Here is an 18657-nt window from a genome sequence, read left to right on the forward strand (position 1 = left end):
AGTCGCCTGAAAGTTTAGGGACATAAATGATTAAGAGCCCCAAGTTTAGATTCACAAATGTGTCTTATGCTGACTTGGAAATGCTTCTTCTCTGTCTTATCTTCCCCACTTTCTCTTGTTTTGAGTACTTTACATAACAATTAATATATTGTCTATTTTCATGCAGAAAAAAGTCTAATTAATGATAAAATCAAGACTAGAAATTAGATTTAATCACTTTTTGAATCAATTAATTTTGTTATTTGTACATTAAATTATTCTATTTTATATAACGTTAATAACAACGTTTGTGTGGCATAGGGTGTAAGTTATTTTCATTAAATTTTGGACACTCCTTTAATAAAAAATAATATTATATAAAACTAATTATTATAAATAAATATATGCACAGTTATTATTTAGAGTCACACCAATCCAAGCATCATTTTTAGAGAATTTATTGAATTTCTCAAAATCAATTAAGCGTTAGTAATAATTTAATTAATTAGATTTAATACGTAATTTTAATATATTTAAGAAATCAATCAAACTTTTACAATATCGCAAAAGTTTGAGAACCTTCCCAACCCTATCCGTTAGTTTTTGGATATTCAATTGGAAGTTTCTACCTGAAAATGACACGTGTCGAAGGAGAGGTTCCCTCGCTGGATACGTGTCCGAAGCACCGCTCCGCCAACTTCCTCTCTACCCGGAAACATATTTCTGTAAAATCATCATCATCGTAACTCCTTCCGTCGCCGGAGAAGACTAAAGCAAAGTGAGACTGGAAGAGTGGGCAAACTCACGGATTTCCTTAAAGAAAGGCATTGTCAATTGTACGATCCAACAATCACTTATGTTCTCTCTCTTTTTCTTCTTTACATCTTTCTAATCTCTCTCTGTCTCTTCACTGTACCACAGATTAAAAAAGATCCAATTCCCCTTTCCGGAATGGGACAAGGCCAGGAAATCAAGACCAGAAGCGAACCCAAAGTTGAGATTCAGGTCTCTCTCCAGATATACCCCACTCGACGCCCTCCATTAACCCTCATCCAACTTTCCATTGAAAACTAGGGGCTTCTGATAATTGTGAAATGTGGATGCTGCAGGAACGAGGGGAAATATTCTTCTTCTATAGGCCGAAAGTGGCCAAAGAAGAGGCGCACGGCCCGGACGACGTGCAACGCCTCTACATAGTTCTGAGGCCGGAGTCCGGCGAGAGGGCCGTCGAAGAGAAGCAGGATCCTCGCTCCGGCAAGGAAGGCCAGTCCAAGTCCAATAACGACGGCGATGATAACAAGCAGGCAAAAGATTCTACCAGTACCGAAGGCGGGCACGGCGCAGAGGTCATCTCTCGGTCGTCTTCTCCGATCGTTGAATTGGAATGCCTTGCTTTACAGAGTTATTGATTCTCTTCTGCCAGTTGATTAATTTTGGGTAATTTGAGTTTGATTTTGTAGGAGGTGGACATTGAGAAGCAGGCTTTGCTCCGGTTCATCGTTATGGGGAGGAAAAGCCTTCCGGATCCCAGCGAGAAAAGTCGGCCGTACTGGGGCTTTGTGGAGATGGTCACCACAAGGATTGAAGATGTCAAGACTGCTCTCAAGGGAGGTTTGTGGAGATGCCTTGCTTTACCCTATTCTCTGTTTTGTTGGTTTTGGAATGAATAACTTGTGTGTTAGGATATGTGTATAGAAAAATTTAGTCAACGTCAAGTAATATTTTCCAAACAGAACATATGGAAAAGAGGTGGTATTAAGTTACTGTAACGTGTAAAGGGGAGGGGAGCAACATACATATATGTTGAAGAACATGCATTAACGTGTGGGATATGCGCGTGCAGAGGAGTATGAGACTTCAACCAGAGGACATCGGCGGAACTCTCCGGCCAGGGCGCTCGGCGAAGGGGTCTACCGCATCCTAAGGCACGAGAGCCGCAAGCGAACGCACACCCATCTGATCTACAAGCTGGAGTTCCCACCGGAAGAGGAGGCGGAGGAGGCCCAGCGGACCCTGAACATCGAGCGCGAAGGCTCGTTCCTGATCCAAATAAAGAACCCGGATCCCGATCAGCAGGGATCCTCCCAGTTCAGGGGACTCCAGAACAAGCGCAAAGCTGCCTTCCCGGCGCATCTGCAAGGGCAATTCGGGCACAAGCGATTCCAGCCGGCCGACCCCCCGGACTTTCTGAACTACGAGGGGTGCGAGTTCTTGCTGATATCGGCGGCGGAGGACATAGAGGAGGAGCTGGGGTTGGATCTGAAGACGGAATGCGAGGGGGAGGAGTCGTGCTCCGACTTGCTCAAGACTTTTGGGGAGACAGCCTCTACTGCGCCGCTTCTCAAAGGTACCTGGGTTTGAACCAGGCCCGGACTTACAATGAGGCCCAAGAGGCGGATGGGCCCAAAATTCTGTCAATTTAGGAAGCCTATAAATCTGGGAGACCACCTCTGTGTTAAAGTGATCATTTTGCCCCTATATAAAATCTCTTAAAAAAAAAAAAATCTGCGGAACCCTAACATCTCTCTAGCAATCTCTCTCTCCCTCTTTCAGTCTCTCAAAAGAACACTTCCGTAAATTATTGATTTTGTGAAATCTAACCGTCTTATGTTAAATTCGATCGTATTTTTACCTTAAAAATAGTCTCGATTTACAAGAAGATAAATTTTTAGTTTTATCAACAATTATTTTTAGCACAGATTATGATATTTATATATATATGTGCAATTTGAGTTAGGCCGAAAATTTAAATTTAGATCTATAGAGATTCAGTTGTTAAATCTTGTTAATTTTTTAGTATATTGATTGATGAGAATAAGGGTGTCGGGTGGTTGTCTCTTATTGTCGAAATCATCAGCCACAGTGGTCTATGGTGTTTATCAGTGACGTTTATCAAAAAAGAGAGAATTTATGTTTTATTATTATATATTTTTGTCATATTTTCTATTATTGGGCAAATACATATAAGTATTTCAAATATTTTTTTTAAATAATACTTTAAATATTTATACTGATCTACTTTAGAATGCTGTAATTCCAAATTTAATTATTAACACCAAGTCATATGAATGCTTAACATGCAACAGTGGCAATTTTTTTTATATATATATTATTATCTATATTTTCTTGAGATTACTGCTCTTGTGCAGTTTTTGTCGCTTGTGTCTTCAATTTCAACAAAGAAAATAAATTACAAGTGAAAGCTTTACTTTATTGCATAAAGCAAAGAATTCGAACTCACGACTTATTAGTGTAAATCTCAACTTATTATTGTTTAATTATTTGACCTCTACCCGAGCGCTATTATTACCTCAATTTAGGAGTGTTCAAAAAAGTCGTTAGATTGCGGTTTCCAGTCAAATCGAACCGACTAATGTTTTTTAACTAACGATCCAGTTTGATTTAGAAAACTGTCAAATTACACAATTCGTGATTTGACAAACCGACGTAACTGCCCACATAGATAATATATAATTTTAAAATATATATATATAATATTCTGAAATTGTGAAAATCGAACCACAAAATGTAGTGCAATTCGATTCGATTCGTTCGATTTTCTACAGCAAATCAAACAAGTTTAATTTGATAAAAAAATTAAATTTACAATTTAACGCATTAAATTAACTTAAAATCGATCAGATGGAACCGCCAACACCCTTTATCTTAATTGGTAGGGAAGGTGTTGGCAATATTGATGATGATTCTGCCATTCCGCAGCCTGTGGAATATTCTGTTTCCTCTTTTCATTTTTTACTTTTTTTTCTTTTTGCTAGACATGGACTATTTATCAAATACAGCAATCTGCCATCTTTTTTGCGTCACATCCAACATGGCTTGCATCACATCCAACTTCCTTTTGTTATTGATGTGTTTTTTGAATTTGTGAATTTTTCTTCTCTGTGGGATTATTGATGAATTTTTTATACTTTTTTTACAATTTTTAGAATTTAATATTATTATTATTAAGCATATCGTGTATTGTCATAACTTTTTTTTCTTTTTGTTGAGCAATAATTGCAAATTATATTTTCTAAATATATGTCTTATTATAAGAAAATCGACATTTAATAATGAATTTTTAACGACGGATATGTATGCTGCTATTTTGCGATGGAACAGCAACAAAATAAGAGAAAAAAAATTATAAAATTAGTGATACAAATTAGTAACGAAAAATTACTCTGTCGCTAAACTAATTAAAAAAATAAAAACTCAAAAATTCTTAATTTTTTAGCGATGAATTAACATTTTCATCGCTGAATTTAGCGACAAAAAAGTGCTTCACTCGCTAAATTTTAATAAGAAAAAAAAAAAGTAAAATTACTTTTTAATTTAGCGACAGAATTTGTTAATTCCGTCGTTAATTTTAGTGAGGGAAAACTCATTCCGTCGCTACGGTTATGTATGTTGCTATTTTTAACGACGGATATGTATGTTGCTATTTTGCGACAGAACAACAACAGAATAGGAGAAATTTTTTTTATAAAATTAGTGATACAAATTAGTAACGAAAAATTACTCTGTTGCTAAACTAATTAAAAAAATAAAAACTCAAAAATTCTTAATTTTGTAGCGATGAATTAAAATTTTCGTCGCTGAATTTAGCAACAAAAAAGTGCTTCACTAGCTAAATTTTAATAAGAAAAAAAAGTAAAATTACATTTTTAATTTAGCGACAGAATTTGTTATTTCCATCGTTAATTTTAGTGAGGGAAAACTCATTCCGTCGCTCCGGTTAACGATGAAAAACTATTTTCATTGCTAAATTAAAATTTAATTTAATTTTTTTATTTATTAAAATTTGGCGATGGAAACACGATTTCATCACTAAATTCAGCAACGTAAATATTATTTTGTCACTAAATTGAAATTAAAAAAATTAATTTTAATATTTATTTAAATAACAAAAATAATTTAAAATTACAATATTACTTTTAGCGACTGATTTGGATAATTCATTACTATTTTAGCGACGGATTTAGACAATCCATCGCAAAATTCAATTTTTCTTTTATTTTTTAGTTAATTAATTTATAAACATTTAAATTTGAGAGGAATATTTAATATCTAAATATTTAAATTATATAAAAATGAAATATATTAATGTATAAATATATTTAAAAAATTAAATATACATTTAAAAATGTGATGAATATAAAAAAAATAATTTATAAAATTTAAAATTTGTACTTTAAATAAATATATTAATTTTAAAAATCATAATATTGTTAAATTCTAAATGTGTACAAAATGTAAACAAACACTACATTTACAAAATAAATAAAAAATTTAAAAACAATAATATTTTTTTAGTTTTAATTATTCTAAATTTTAGAAATATCAAAACTGAAATAATATCGAGGGATTATATTATAAAGGAGTCTAGGGGTTACCTTGTCGGTCTCTTGCTCTCTATAAATAAAAGAACTTAATGCTAAGTTAATATATGTCATAATTTTAGTGAAATTATAATTTAACTTTGAACACAAAAACTGAGTTATGCATCAAAAAATTTACAAGTGATCTAATTCGAGTCCTAAACTTATTTTTTTCTTTGAAAGCCTTTTGGAGACGCTAAGAGATAACTCTCTTGTATCTTGATTGAAACATTATCTCGAATTAAAAAAATCATTATTATATCTTAACAATAATTGTGTAAATTCAACATATAATAATGATTTTTAAAACTTAACTCGAACATGCAATTTTTATTATAAATAAATTATTTTTAAAATAAATTCACGAAATGTCTCCTTATTTTTTATGGAAGTATTATGAAAATTATTTCTAAACTCTCTAAATGCTCATATTCATGCGTCGGTTCGTTGTTTTGTTAATCATCGTTTGACCTCTTTTTATTAGAAATAAATTAGTTTTGTTGATCTTCATTTAATGTAAATATTATTCATAAAAAAAATTAATTATTTGATGTAACAAACTAATAATAACTAATCCAATATATCAAATGAATTTATTATAATTATTAGATTTATCATATAATGATATTTTTAAATGAATATTAATTTGAAATGTAATGATTTAAATTATTTTTTATGACATTTTAAATGATTATTTAAATTATTTAATAATTATCATAATTTAAATTATTTTATCTGCTATTATAATTTTAAATTATATTATTTTTATCAATTAAATAATAATAATTATTGTTATTTTAATAAATTATATTATTTTTATTTAATATTAAATATAAAAAAATTTAAGAGGCGGGAATCTCCCCACCTTTTTCCCTTCCCCTAGAGAGGGAATAGATAAAAAAAAAAAGAACAAAAGAAATAAATACTTTAATAGCAATAAAATAACAAAGAGGGAATAAATAATTGAAAACTTGGATGAAACTTTGGTAGAGGAACAAGAAATTTAGAATGACAATGTCAATGAACAATGTAAAAAGATTGATGAATTGAATGAATATAAAGATGATCACGTTGATGTCATGACTAGTTGGATTGAATTAGAAACAAAACTATGAAAAAATAAAACAATTAATCAAAGTATGCAGATTGAAATCAATAAAGAAAGAGAACATTGGAGATAAGTGTTGAAAAGAATAAGAGTTGTTGTTCAAATATTGGCAAAAAATAACTTGGCATTTCGAGGAGATTGTGAGAAGGTTTATGTGGAAAACAATGTTCTTTTTTTTTTTCAAATGATTGCTAAATTTGATCCGATTATGAAAGAACACATTTGGTATATTTAAGTACGCGAGACTTATTATACATATCTAGGCCCTAAAATTCAGAATGAATTGATACAAATGTTGGCAAATGAGGTGAAAAGTTAAATTGTCAGAAAAGTTAAATAAGCAAAATATTTTTCAGTCATATTAGATTTTACTCCAAATGCTAGTCACGAAGAACAAATGTCTCTTGTAATACGATGTGTGAATAATTCAACAAACTCTATAATGGTAGAAGAATATTGGGTAGAGTTTTTGAAGGTTGATGATACATCAAGATTTGGACTTTTTACTGAGCTTAAAAACATGTTGACCAATCTGGAGTTTGACATTGACGATATAAAAGGTTAGGGGTATGACAACAGATCTAATATGAAATAGAAGTATAAAAGTGTATAGACAAGACTACTTGAAATAAATCTGAGGGCTTTTTATACTCTATGTGGTTGTCATAGTCTTAATTTGACATTATGTGACATGGCAAATTGTTGTCCTAAAATTATCTCATTTTTTGGAGTGATGCAATGCATCTATACATTGTTTTTTTCTTCTACGAAGTAGTGAAAAATTTTCAACAATCGTGTGAAAGGTCTTACACTTAAGTTATTGTCACAAATATGTTGGAAAAGTCATGTTGAAAGTGTTAGGCCTATAAAAGAGTAAATTGTACAAATAAGAAATGTTTTATTTGACTTGGTAGATACTAGCGAAGATCTTAAAATAAAAAGCAAAGCTGAGTCCTTAGCAACATATGAACTTCAAAATTTTGAGTTCTTGCTTGGCATGGTAATTTGGTACAAGTTATTACATGCAATCAACATTGTAAGTAAATTTCTTTAATCTGAAAATATGGATATTGATGTTATTATCAGTCTTTTAGAAAGACTTCTTTTATTTCTTGATGACTATAGAAAATCTGGATTTCATAAGGTTATGATTGAAGCGAAACAAATGGTAAATGAAATAGGAGTTGAAGTTGTATTTCAAGAAAAATGCATGATTCGAAGAAAAAAATAATTTGATGAGGATGACAATAATGAGGTAACACAATCAGCAAATGAGGATGGCAATGATGAGGTAACACAATTAGTAGAATATTCTTTTAGAGTAAATTATTTCCTCTTCATAATTGATCAAACTCGTTCTTCATTTCAAATTAGATTTAAACAATTCCAAAAATATGAGAAAACATTTGAATTTTTGTTTACGTTGGAGAGGCTGAAATGTGCTGATGATGATATTGCTGGGGTATTGTAAGATTCTTGAAAAAATCTTAATGCATAATGATCATTCCGATATTGATGGAGATGATTTGTTTTCAGAGTTGATAGTCTTGAAATACTCTTTACCTAGAGAAACAAAAAAAATAATCGATGTGCTGAGCTATTTGAAGAGAATGGATGGGTATTTCCCAAATGTTTGTATTGCTTATAGAATTTTGTTTACTATACAAGTTACAGTTGCATTTGCAGAAAGAAATTTCTCCTAGTTGAAGTTGATCATGACTTATATCTGCTCAATTATGTCACAAGACATATTGAATAGATTGGCTATGTTGTCTATTGAGAAAAAAATGCTCGAACAACTTGATTGATATTTTCACCTCTAAAATTATAAGAAGAGTAGTTTTTAATTGATTATTTAGAAAATTTTTGATTTTATTCTTTGATATGATATGAATATTTATTTATTTTTTTAATACTTTATTATAAATAAAATAAAATTTGAATGTATATTACAATTTGGGTGGCCCATTTTTATATTTTGACTTAGGGCCTCAAAATCTCATATATGACATTGATTACTTTGAACTTTGAAGGATCGATCATCACTTTGTAGTTGGAGCTTGCTTTGTTGTACCTAGGAGGATGTAGGTGGTTGTAAATGTTGTACATTGTAACAATGTTGTAAATGTTGCCTTTTTGAGTACTCTGTAAATTGTAACAATATATGGATTTTGCAGGTTTTGTTGTGTGTGTTGGATATGTAATGGCAATGTGGTTCAGCAGCTTGGCTAACTTAACTATCATATTTGGTACCTTCTTTCTTCTAGGAATTTGAATTTGTGAGCAACTAGCTAGACTGAAAATTAATATGCAGAGGGACGTCTTCTATTGTTAAAAATTCTCTCTTTCTAAATAAAGATGAAATATTTACATAAGAAAAACAATTCTATTCGGTATTGGCTCTTTTGAGTTGTAAAGTTATGGCTTGGTTTGGTGGTGTGACAAGTAATTTAATTTTTTGAATATTTTTGGAAGTTTATTCATAAAAAATTCTTAAAGGGTCTGACATAATAATATAATTTTTTTATTAAAGAGTTTTTAAAATTAAAAGTTTTTTTGTTAGTACTACTAGTACTTAGATGGGTGGACTCTTTTATTTGAGTAGCATTTGTTAAAATGAATAAAATAAGATTATATTAAAATAATATTGAAATGTTGTTTAAACCAAGATATGGAATGGTCTAAATAAGATTATGAAGTATTTTAATATTTTTATTAAATTATTTATTAAATTTTTTAAAATATATTATAGAACACATGCTATTTTTTTTTAACTATATGGACCAAGATGAATTTATCCGAATAAGGATGGATAAATTTATTTAAAAAAATTTAAATAAGAAGTCACGTGACTTTTTTTTTTAAGAATTTTCAGATAAATTTAACAAATATAATAGAAAATACTTTCGTCTATAATGTTATTCATATTTCTTTTTTTTGTTTATATCTTGATTAATAAATATTATTTTTAAAAAATAATTATAATAATTAAATATTTAAGTTTCTATTACCTTTTAATAATAAAAATTAAATGAAAAACTCATAAATGTTGAGTTATTCATCATTGACATCTAATCCTCAATGAATTCCTCGTTCATTAAGGAAAACCAAATATATGTATATACAATACAATAATAGAGGATGACTTATGTTATCCGATCCATGCATGTAAGGGGGTGGGGCTTACACTTAGGTCTACGCTCCCTCTTTAATTTTGTTCATATCGAACAAATTTTATGTTATAATATAACATTTTTCTACAATAATAATACCCAATAAGGCATTTTTTTTTTTGTTGGGTTGTGTTATGTTATGTATGGTTATTGCGATGTGTTACGTCGTGATATGCTTTAGTATTATTTTGTGAAAATAATGTTATTAAAAGTGAGATTTGATAAGTAAGTGTATTGTTGTACTTATTAATGTTAAAATTATAATATAATTTTTAAAAGTGATAAGTTTCACTAAAAAAATTATGTTTTTTAGAAAAGTAGTGGCCTAACTTTTTTTTTTTTAAAAAATAAACCATACTTCAAAAGGATAACAATACTTTACTAAATTATTGCGATTCAAAAGCACAATAATATTAAATAAACTTTAAGAATAATGTTATTTGTTCTACTTGATAGGATAGTGATTGAAAAACTGAGTAATTCCCAAACTCATGTGATTTGTTAAATTTTGATTAATCTATTAAATATTAAAAGTTAAATTTAAGGAATCAAGTACTAACCCTGGAGCGGGTTTGGGGAACCCAAATGGTTACCCAAAAGTTTATCCATAATCATAAATGCTAGTTCTACTACATGAAGTTAATGTTTAAAAGAGAAAAGTCTGAGAAATTTGCCACTGGATTTCCCTACCACTGTCTATGTTTAAAATGCCTTCCTTTACATTGATTTTAGTAAGTATTGTGTACTTTTTATACAATAAAACTTTCATGTAAAATTATCAAATAAGATCAAATGTCATTAACACATTAAAATGCCTAAAAAGACAAAAATACCCTTCTTCCTTTTCATTTGGTAGTCTTCCTCAACCAATAGTTTTCTTTTAGGAGAAGAATGATATTTTTGTAAATATTCCTTCTAGCCGGTTGGCAAGATTGGCTGCAATAGCAGAGAAATGTCGCGGTCTGTCGATGATGACTAGCACATGCAAGCACTTCGACACTCAAGTCAGTGAGAGTTCAAAGTAACAGAGTATGGGTAAGTCTTGAAAAGAGCATATCTTGACCTGTGATCAGCCTAATTTATAAAGAGATGAAACGCCTTAAGTGTTGCCAATCATTGTGGGAGAATAGAGAGTCAAGATGCACGATAGTGATAGGGACAATCCTCGAGGATCTCAGATTCGTTGAAGATTATGGACTAATAAAGATCAACGTGCAAGTTGCTCGGAGTTAATAGGATCTGTTATTGATGCAAGAATCTCGACTTATATGGAAAGGTTATCAGAGCTTGTTGGGCTGAATTTTAATCAAAGGCTGGGCTCGATGCCAAGCTATGGGCCCATGGCCCAATGGGTTAGTACGGTCTAGTAAATATTTTCAATATTTTGAGTATGTTACATCATTTTTAAGTGACTTAATATCACTATCCTTTTGTATATATATATTATCATAAAATCAAATTTCTTTTGTTTCACGAGTGCACACCAAGTAATATGAATCTATATAACGACGTTGTCACTTCCCACCAAATAAATGATCGATTTACATGTATTGACTAACACATTGTTAGCAGCCCCCATATTATATTATTGAGAGTGACATCAAGGATAATATTTTTTACCATTACTTATAATATTATTTTTTCAAATTTTCCTAAAGTTTTTATTCAATTAATGCAAAATTTACGTAGCAATCCATAACATTGACAGTTTGATCAATGCCAACAAATCTCATATTGCTTACTAGGGATTAAATCTGTCTCCGAGCACAGAATCGTCAATTTCGATTGTCTGTCTTGATATGCACGATCTTGTAAACTATAATTTGAATTCTAAATTTATTGAATATGCACCCAAAAAATAATAAATGCATCTCATTATAAAAATCAACCAATAAGATATCACTTTTGTACTCAAATCAAATGAACATTAATAGATTGAATAATTAACAAAGAGTTAATTAGCTTAATTTATTTAATTTAAATTGTGTTGTGCCATAAAAATTTGATAGGAAAAAAAAATGAGGAATTTTTTAAAAATTAAAAAATTCTACGAAGGAAGTTAGCAGTGAGGGCTAGCCTTGTGGCAGGTGCTGGCCGCGAAGGCCAAGCCTTGCGGCAACTTGTCGCAAAGGTAAGCCTCACTGCAGAAGTTGGTCGCGATGGTCAGCCTCGCGGCAAAGCTAGTCGCAAGTGCCAGCTTCGCGGTAGGGCTGGTCACGAGCTGCCTCTTGACATCGGGGCTAGCCTTGCAACAGCCTGTCGCGAGCTACCTTGCTACGAGCTACCTCGCGACAAATTCATGGCAATCTCCCATTTTTTGTTAAATTTGGCCCCATTTAGTGAGCGCCACGTGTCATCACCAGCCATTATTAAGAATCGTGTACTATAAATACCCAACTACAAGGAGTTAAAGAGAACTTCTGATTTCTGTCAAATTTCAACACATTGATTGCATTTTCACTGTTTTTGAAAATAGTTATTTGCTTCCGATACTAACTTAGGCATCGGAGGGTCATCGCAGGCGAAGATTATTGCGAGTCTTCTAATCCATTTCTGAGTATATCAATAGAGCAAAATTCTTACGGCGAGACCTTGTGCCAAAAGAAAAACCTTGTGACGAGATCTTGTGGCGGAGAAAAAATCTTGCGGTGAGACCTTGTGGCGGAGGTAAAAACTTGAGGTGAGACCTTGTGGCAAAGATAAAAACCTTGATATGAGATGTTGTGGTAAATAAAAAAGCTTACGACAAGACCTTGTGGCGGAGGAAAAACCTTGCGACGAAACCTTGTGGCGAAGTCAAGACTTTGTGGCAAAGGAAAATCCTTGCAACAAGACAAATCCTAGTGGCAAAATTCTTGTGGCGAGCACCCTTGCGGCAAGCTCGTTTGAGACAACTTTTCTTACGACAATCTCATTTCACCCGACATTGAGCTTGCACGGACCCCATATCATAAATTTTAATTATTATATTTTTTACGACAACAAATTGAATAATGACTAACCATGACGTTCTAAACATTGCAATTAGCCTTTCACTTTACAAATTTTTGGCTGCATAAACTATTAATTATACTAAGTAATTTCTTAAAATAGTCAATTTACCCTCTTTGACTATTATTTTCTCTCTTTCCTTTGTGAACACTAACCACTAAAAAAAATAGTAAACCCTTTTGTTCTTATTTAGATATAACAATGAATATAGTTGATTAAAAACGTTATCATCAAATTATTTGAATATATAAAAATAAGAAAATAATCTTAGAACACGAGAAAATTCTCGCGCAAATATTCCAATATTTAAGTCAGACATTAAAAATAATAAAATCTATGTTAAAACTAATATCAAAGACGCATATTTTTAGAAATAAGTGATTGCTTATTTTTAGAAAAATGTTGAGTAATCTTAATTAATTTGGAATTAAACTTCTTACAAATAACGTCTATCTTGACATTCTGAAACCCGTTAGAATTAGAATACATGTAACATCTATCTTTATATTTTTTCAATTCATTAGGATTGGAGATTCTTATAGATGGTATTTATCCTCATATTTTATAATCTTTTTATAATTAGAATTTTTTATGAATAATTATTTACCTTTTCAAAAAAAAATTCAAATGTTGAAATTATCTAATTTACACGTTGCATGGGACCCCTCACAGGTGAAAAATTTACTCATTTTAGCTCAAAAAGATATTTTAAATAGGGGTGTGTACGGTGCAGTTTGTCCTGTCTGAACCATTTTTAGCAAGCCAAATAGCTAGTGCGATTTTCTGATCAAACTAGACCGCGGTCTGGTTTGGTGCGGTTTATCAGGGTTTGAAAATAACTATTGACAACATATAATATATTATAAAAATATTAGAAAGAATAATTATATATTATTATAAACTATTATAATTTATTAGCAATTATAATAGTTATATATTATTATAAACTTGTTATATATTATTATAAAAATATAAGGTGATTTTTATAATAATAATAGGGGCTGTTGGGGTGATTTTTATAATAATATATTTTTTTATATTTTCTTGGACGGTTTGGTTTTAAACCAAATTGCCAATCATACAAATCGCAAATCGTGCGGTTTGTACAACCATCAAATCGTTTTGGACCACAAAAAAAAAAAAAATCGGCTGGTTTGGTTTGGCCGGTTTTCACGGTGCACCAATTTTTTTGAACACCCCTAATTTTAAGTTATTGGACTCTTAATACGCCTTTGCTCATAACACAACACATTTCATCTGAGAACAAAAATTGACCAACAACCATTGTCGTTCCTTTCTTTCCCTTTCCCTATCTCAAAATGTTGTTGATTCACACCAACTAAATTTGTCGTCATTGTTTGGACAGTTCAATTCTTAATTAAGCAGATTAAACTTAAATTATATAAATGAAACTTCAATTATTGATCTAGTTGAACTGTTCAAAGTTTCTTGTTAACCAAATAAACCGAATCGGTTAAAGGAAACTTCAGTTTGATTGATTAATTAAACAAACCTAACTTTAAAAATGATGCATATTTTCATTTTTTTTAACTTGATATAGCTAAATAGAAACTTATTTAGTTAATAACAATTCAAAATATCAATAGTTATAAACAAAAGGTAAAATATCAAACAAATTATATTACAATATTTAACACAAAACTAAGTTAAGAACGCAAACATTTTGTTATAGTTTGGTCTATTTGGTTATTTGATTATTTCAAATTGAACCGAACTAATAAAAAAAAACAAATTGTACTAAAAGACTATTCAAATTGAACAACAATTTTAGTGGATTCAATTCAATTAGTTTAGTTAACTTAAAACTTTTGCTCTCTCTTCCTATAACCCCAGCGTCATTGGGCTAGAGCTTTGGTAATTGTTGGAGCTTTTTGTTTCTTTAATTTTAATAATTATATTATTTTTATATTTTTTTATGAAAAAATATATTTTTAATTTAAAAAATTATTTTCTACATTTATAATATATGTTACTATAGTTTTAAAAAATATATATTTTTAGTTTATAATTAGATTTTCAATATTTTTTAGAGAGAGGAAAGAAGAGAGGAAAAAGAATGGAGATAGAAGGTAAAATGGTCATTTGACATTGAAATTTAACAAGGGAGATTTTTATTATTTCTAAAAGATAATGTTTGGGCCCGCTCTCAAATTATCCGCTAGTATAGGAAATTCGTGAGAGAATCCATACAAGATGAATACAGATACAAACATCTCTTAACATTTGGCAAAATTTCTTTTCATTTCCATATTTTTTCACTATCAACGGGAGCCAAAATAAACATTATACACTTAGGTTTACAACCCATACATTTTTAAAATTTAAGGGTATCAAGCCTTTAATTACAAAATGGAACCCTCTAATCATGCCCTCAAACTACACCCATGGATCTTCGAGGTTGGGACATCTCTGTACACATCTATCTAAGACTCGCCCCAACTAATTGTCTTCCACTTACCTGGAATGACAAAGAAGCAAGGGTGAGCCACAAGGCTTAGCAACCATATAACAAAAAGAAACGTCAATAGGATAACAAATGAAGGCATGAACAATTCAGAGTCAAGAAAAAACATAATTCCGATAACTAAACCTCACTTGAATCCATGCCTTCTATGCTTGACAACCTCATCTCCCAAGAATATAATTTCTTACTTTCTATCGAAATACATTTTCGAATTGAGCCATAAGGCTCGACAAGTGTTTATAAACCATGAAAGTTGGATATGACCAAACTTCTTTGAAAATCATTCATATCATACCACATGTAGACATACACCAATCCCAGAAGCATAGATGACACACAATCAATGCCATATAGTTATATCGCACGATACCCAGTCATAACATTAATGCATGGATGCACACATAATGCACACATAGCATTCTTGGGGCCCACATAAAAGAAATGCACATAATGGCGCTCAAGACCCCTGTATACAATCCTGTTATAGCCAAAGGCAGGCTGCCAAAATAAGAACATGAGCCCAAGGCTCTCATCTCACATCCATCACTATCGTCATCATGTGCCACATCACTCACAATCTCATCGAGATCATAAGCTGTTGTGGGCCTCCACCCACAGTTTTACGCATCACAAGATCCAACTACTGTGGGCCTCCACCCATAGTCTTACGCATCACAGGATCTAACTATTGTAGGCCTCCACCCACAATCTTACGCACCACAAGTACAAGCCCATTTCCACCACCATCACTACCATGCGCAAAGGAACCATGTAATGTAACATATAAGGAATGCAATGGCTCTTGCAGCATTAACGTGATGACCAGGCCTCCATAAGCCAAGCATCAGGCCATGCTATGCCCACGTAAGAATCCACACACACGAATGCCCTAATGCATATGCTCGCCTATCATACACAAGTCAGCACTCACCGGCCAACCGTGTTATGCCAATGCTCACGCTCCAATCACATACAAAGCATGACCCCCCAATGAATGCAACCCATGATCCAACATCACAAAGTGAGACAATAAAGAAACACAATGTCATGCAACACAACTACTAACCATACTATGATTAATGGCATTCATACATCCTCATTTGATTTTCCATTAGAGCTCTTGGCTCTTCCACACATTTCATATTGATTAAGGGCAATTGTTCATATAACGATAGTTATGCATCAAGTATGAGTTACTTGGACATGCTAACCAAGATCACTTCTTATTAACTTCCCAAAGGATTATCATCATGCTTCCTTATGTAACTCAATTACACTCTTATCTTCTGAACCTCATGAATATACATATAGGTGCCTTCAACCATAATTTATCATTATAGAGGATTGAGGGATATCAAATGAAGCATTTAATAACATTTTACTTTAGCCATCTTACTTGCTTTTCATTAAGAAGAGACTTAACCCCTTGAAATCATAACCAAAATATATAATATTATATATCAAATTGAATCCCTCGAAGTCTAGTTTATGACGCTTCAAACGGATGGCAAATCCGAGTTCTATATCAAAAGTTATGGCCAAAACAACGAGACATGCGCAGAGTAGTCAAGTTGTGACCGAGTCGACTCGACGGAAATCCGAGTCGACTCACTAGAAACCGAGTCGACTTGGCCGAGAATGATCAAAAAAACCACACAAATAGCTCAAAATGGCCACCAAACACTCCAAAACTCACATTCTAGTTTCCTAATCCATCAAAGTCATTTCTTAAAGGAAGAATGGGGTGATCAAATCCCAACGAAACCATCAACAAGACCCAACAAAGACTCGGCACAACTTGAGATTTGACGAAAATGAAAACAACAACTTCCATCAATACGAAAAATCATTTTTACATCAAAGGATGAAATACCAATATATATCTTTGACAATACAACCAAAAGATAGAAAGAACTTGCAAAATATAGAAACAAAGAGTGTAAGAGGAACTTGCCTTAAAAGAAAACCGAAGAAGCTTGCCCGGATGCCAACGATCCATCATCTTGAAGCTCCAAATATAAACGAAAAATGGAAGAAGAAGAAGAAGAATGAAGGAAGCAAGGAGAAGCAAGGGAAATGGCTTACCCGGCCACCCCCACCTGCCCCCATCAACCCCAACTCTCTCATTTTCTCTTCATATTTCACCCTCACTTACACACACACAACTCACAAATATCCAAACCCATTCTTATCTTTTGCCATTTCTGTTTTTCTTTCCTATTTTCTTTATTCAACCCCATTATGAAATTCCCTAATTGCCTTCACCTTTTTCAATAAAGTAAGGACTATTTAATCACTTTGCATTTTACATTTTATTTTTTATTTTTTTTAATCCACATAAAACACAATATATATATATATATAACTTCATTTATTTAAAAACAAGCATTATGCACATGGGCCCAAGCCCAACACATTCTTAAACCCAATGGGCACTCTTTCACTTGGGATACAACTCATTTCATTTCAATTCAATTAAATATATCACAATACACATGGGCTTAGGATCAATTAAATAAAATGACCCACTTCCATTTTAGGCCCATGGGTTTTCTCTAAACCCATCACTTCCATTGGCCTTAAACACTTGGCCCTAAACACTTGGCCCAAGTCCACTTCCATTTAATTTAAACACATACATTTATTTACATATATTTGCCACATAAAATATTACTCATATTTAATTTAATAGAGCAAATTTCTCAATTCTCATAAATAAAATATTAATAACTCCTAGACCCATTAATAGACCCATTAACGGGTCGTTATAAATAAAGGGTACGTTCTGCAATTAAAAAAAAATTAGGGGTGATTATTGAAATTTACTAGATGAAGATTTAAAATTTAAGATAAATAATTTAATATTATTTTCGATTCCCTATAATTTCTATTGATTGATAATAAATATATCGTTTTTTAAAATATTTTATCAATCAATAAAATTATTTGAGTGCTAAAAAGAACATGTACAATTGTATTTTGTCTTAAAATAAAATATATTATATACGCCTTGACATATATAAAAATTAGGGCATGTTGAATTTAAAAAAAAAAAATTGCGTGTTTTAATTTGAATTTTTTATTGAATAATTGAACTTTTTGTTAAAAAATAAAAATTTAATTTCTTAAATTTTCAATTTTATAATATGAATTAGAAAAATATTATTTTTGATATTTTTAAAATTTTCTAAATATAAATAATATAATTGTTTCTTTTAGCCCAAACGAGATGATTGGACAAATGGCTCTGTGTGACGGTGATCCATGCGACGGGGGGTGGCTGGCACATGCAAGAACTCCAATACTCAAGTAAATGGGAGTTCAAAGCAACAGGATTTTTGTCAGGCTGAAAGTGAACATACTTTGCTTGATGGCTTGCTAGCTTATATATAGGGAAAAAGGGAGGGCTCCTTGCATGTTGCTGGTTATTACAGGTGATTTGGGGTTATGGACCTCAGGATAGTTGAGGCTCGCCATGGGTGCGAGTGATCTGAGTATGACATTGATAAGATAAAGAATGTTGTTGAGCTGACGTTGATG

General features: G+C 31.5%; 1 protein-coding gene across 1 annotated transcript; it reads left to right on the plus strand.

Moving 5' to 3' along the window:
• Positions 1–650: 650 nt before the first annotated feature.
• LOC127790450 (uncharacterized) lies at positions 651–2574 on the plus strand. Its single transcript, XM_052319973.1, has 5 exons — positions 651–815; positions 901–984; positions 1089–1325; positions 1440–1590; positions 1823–2574. The coding sequence occupies exons 2-5, from the start codon at positions 931–933 to the stop codon at positions 2338–2340; spliced, it is 960 nt and encodes a 319-aa protein (XP_052175933.1). The 5' UTR covers positions 651–815; positions 901–930; the 3' UTR covers positions 2341–2574.
• Positions 2575–18657: the final 16083 nt, after the last annotated feature.

This window comes from Diospyros lotus, chromosome 14 (assembly GCF_014633365.1).
Source record: "Diospyros lotus cultivar Yz01 chromosome 14, ASM1463336v1, whole genome shotgun sequence".
Lineage (NCBI taxonomy): Eukaryota > Viridiplantae > Streptophyta > Magnoliopsida > Ericales > Ebenaceae > Diospyros > Diospyros lotus.

Coding starts and splice junctions, on each gene's coding strand:
- LOC127790450 (XM_052319973.1), top strand. CDS start 931: ATGGGACAAGGCCAGGAAATCAAGACCAGAAGCGAACCCAAAGTTGAG. Junction 985..1,088: donor AACCCAAAGTTGAGATTCAG/GTCTCTCTCCAG, acceptor TGGATGCTGCAG/GAACGAGGGGAAATATTCTT. Junction 1,591..1,822: donor CAAGACTGCTCTCAAGGGAG/GTTTGTGGAGAT, acceptor ATGCGCGTGCAG/AGGAGTATGAGACTTCAACC.